Source organism: Hyaena hyaena, unplaced genomic scaffold (assembly GCF_003009895.1).
Source record: "Hyaena hyaena isolate Hyena2069 unplaced genomic scaffold, ASM300989v1 scaffold_3036, whole genome shotgun sequence".
NCBI lineage: Eukaryota > Metazoa > Chordata > Mammalia > Carnivora > Hyaenidae > Hyaena > Hyaena hyaena.
In genome coordinates, this window is record NW_024083420.1 from 4,075 (window position 1) to 7,169 (window position 3,095).

The window sequence follows — 3,095 nt, forward strand, 5'->3', positions numbered from 1 at the left end:
GGGACTTTTTAGTGTTTTGAGAAGAGTAGATAGCTGATCACCCCACTTCAGAGGATGTTTGAAGTTGTTGAGGGGGTGGGGGTGAGCACACTACAGCCATCGGTCTGGCTGCCTGTTTTGTAAATCACGTTTCACTGGCACAAAGCCACATCCATTTCTATGTTTTGTGTGGCTGTTTTCATGCTACAACAGCCAAGCTGAGTGGCTGTGACAGAGAGCCTGGATTCTGCAAAGCCAAAGATATTTATAACTGCTTCTTTAATATTGAAACCAACTTGATAATAAACTATTAAAATTTTTTTAAAAATAAAAAGAAAGAAACAGAAAACGTTTGGGGTGCCTGGGTGGCTCTTTCGCTTGAGCTTTTGATTTTGTCTCAGGTCATGATCTCATGGTTCTTGGGGTCGAGCTCTGGGTCGGGCTCTGTGCTGACAGCTCAGAGCCTGGAGCCTGATTCATATTCTGTGTCTCCCTCTTTCTCTGACCCTCCCCTGCTCATGTGTCTCTCTCTCTGTCTCAGAAATAAATAAAACATTTAAACTGATGAATGGATCAAGAAGATTTGGTGTATCTATACAATGGAATACTACATGGCAATGAGAAAGAATAAAATCTGGCCATTTGTAGCAACATGGATGGAACTTGAGGGTGCTATGCTGAGTGAAATAAGTCAGGCAGAGAAGGACAGATACTGTATGTTTGCACATATAGGGGGATTAGGAGGAAGTTAACGGAAGACAAAGCAGAAGAAGGGGAAAATAGTTGGGGAGAGTGAGGGAGGCAAACCATGAGAGACTCTTGAATGCTGAGAAGAAAATGAGGGCTGGTGGGAGTGGGGAAGGGGGGTGATGGGCATGGAGAGGGCACTTGTGGGGATGAGCACTGGGTGTTACATGGAAACCAACTTGATAAGAAACTATTAAAAATATTTAAAAAATAAAAATAGAAAACGTTTGCTCACTCCCGGTCAAATGATGGGAGGGACGAGTGCTAGTAGCATTGAGTTCTCAAGGGGTCCGAGAAGGAAAACATAGGACGGTGAGGGGGATGGTTCTGCACAAAGAACGATTGTCCCAGCCAAAATGCCAATAGTGCTCCTTCTGGAAAAACCCTAAGATCCTACTATGTTTCTGGTATACTTCTAAGGGGTAAATTGGCCAAAGTTTCTGCTCTCATGGGGCTCACAGTCTAGTGTGTGTGTGTGTTGGGTGGGGGGCCAGGGCGGAGATACACAGCTAGTAAAAAGACAAATAATCAATATAGTTTCAAATAAAAGCTGGGAAAGAAAGCAAAATAGACTTGTAAGGGATAGAGTTTCGCAGTTGTGACATTATTGACATTTGTAACACTATTGCGAGATTATTTTTTCTCCTGGGGCTGTTCTGTGGATTGGAGGGTGTTTAGAAGCATCCCTAGTCTCCACTGGAGGTCAGTAGCTCCCTCTCCCAGGGATAACCTCCGATCAAGTCTCTAGATATTACTGAGTGTCCCGTAGAGAAAGAATCATCCAAGGCAAGAGCCAGTGGTTTAAAGAGTAAAAGGAGAGACCACCACAGTATATAACACGACCAGGGAAACAATTTTAAACTGACACCTATCACAAGAGTGCGTAAACCAGGTAAAGAATTGGGGAACAAGTATCATCAAAAGTAGGTATAGCACGTGCAAAGGTACTGAAGTGGGAACTAGCATAGAGATTATTGGGTAGGATGAGCAGGGGCAGATGTGGAGATGATGGGGCTGGGCGAGGACACAGCCTGAGGGATGTGAGACCTGGTTGTCAGTCTTGTCTACACCGGCGAGGAAGAGCGCCTTGGCCAAGAAGAGGCACACGCAGAGGTGCAGGTGGAGGTAGGTGTTCTGGTTGCGAATGGCATGACACAGGAGGAAGGTGGCGATGGCCAAGACGAGACACACCAGGGAGATGATCAAGCCCACGTGGCTAATGATGTACAGGGAGAACTCCGTCTGTCAGGAAACAGATACATCATTCAGAGAGGGGCCAACATCCCTCCAGGCAGAAAAAGAATTATCCAGACTCCTGAAAGGGTTCGAGGACATTTTCTCCTTCGACACTCAGAGTGAAGGAGGTGCTGTCCATCGCCATCCTTTGCCCTCCATCAACACCCATTCCCATCTGGTCATGTGCCTCACCCATGCCATACCAGGGCAGGGTGTCTACAAACTACATTTCCCAGAATCGCCTGGGGGTACGGTGTCCTTCAGGTTTCCCAGAGAGATGTAAGCATGAGGGTTTTGGAAGGCAGAAAGGAGGGAGCCACCAGCCTTCTGTGGACAGGAGCAAGCGATGGCTGGGTTCCGTGCTCTAGCTGTCCCCTCTTCCGTTGGCAGCAGCAATTTCTGACCTCTGGTTTACAGTTGCAGAGGGGTGATCTCCAAGCCAGACCCCAGGTGGCAACCCCTGACCTCAACCTCTTCCATCCCTCCCCGTGTTTTTGTGACCATCCTGTCCCCTGCCCGAAATACCTAGAGTGATCACCGTTTCCTGCACTGAACCAACACTGCCACACAGGCGTTCAGGGATGCCCCGATTTCTGGGAGCAGAAATGGCACACTGAGCCCTTCCCCTATGCCATCAATCATAACTGATACAAAAGTTTTCAGTTCCTTCTGGGAAGATGTGCCAAGGCACCATCTCACAAGCTACTCCCTATGATTCTGTTACGTGGTGGAGAAGAGAACGGACTATCGTTCTGCCAGTTCCTAGTTGTATGAGCCTGGGAAAGACACTTAACTGCTCTGTGCCTCGGTTTTCTCATCTGTTAAAAGAGGATCCTAATGAATATACTAAATGATACTAAATGGAAAGACTTCAAGTGCTCACAGCTGTGCAGGGAACACACTACCTGCCCTCCACTGAGTCTACTCCACTCACCAAGGCTCGCTTCACCCACCCTGCCCCGCCCCATCACTAGCTCTCACTGACACACTTCTGGATCCCATTGCACCACTTCTCACCCCATTTGGTTAGCTTTGTGGAAAGAGACCTCTGGAGACAGTCTGTCCTGGGTTCAGGTCTCATCTGCACCCATTTAGTTTTCTGAGTAAGCGGGCTATGGAGCCTCAGCCCCCAT

The 3,095-nt window shown here is 47.8% G+C and overlaps 1 protein-coding gene across 1 annotated transcript in view; it reads right to left on the reverse strand.

The window, feature by feature from the left end:
- Window positions 1-1,968, reverse strand: part of LOC120227680 (adhesion G protein-coupled receptor E1-like) — a gene marked incomplete at its 5' end in the record, with an annotated part of 5,876 nt that extends 3,908 nt beyond the window's left edge. Inside the window, one exon of the mRNA XM_039225742.1 lies at window positions 1,774-1,968. Within this exon, the coding sequence (XP_039081673.1) occupies window positions 1,774-1,968 (195 nt within the window). The remainder of the gene's footprint in view (window positions 1-1,773) is intronic.
- Window positions 1,969-3,095: the final 1,127 nt, after the last annotated feature.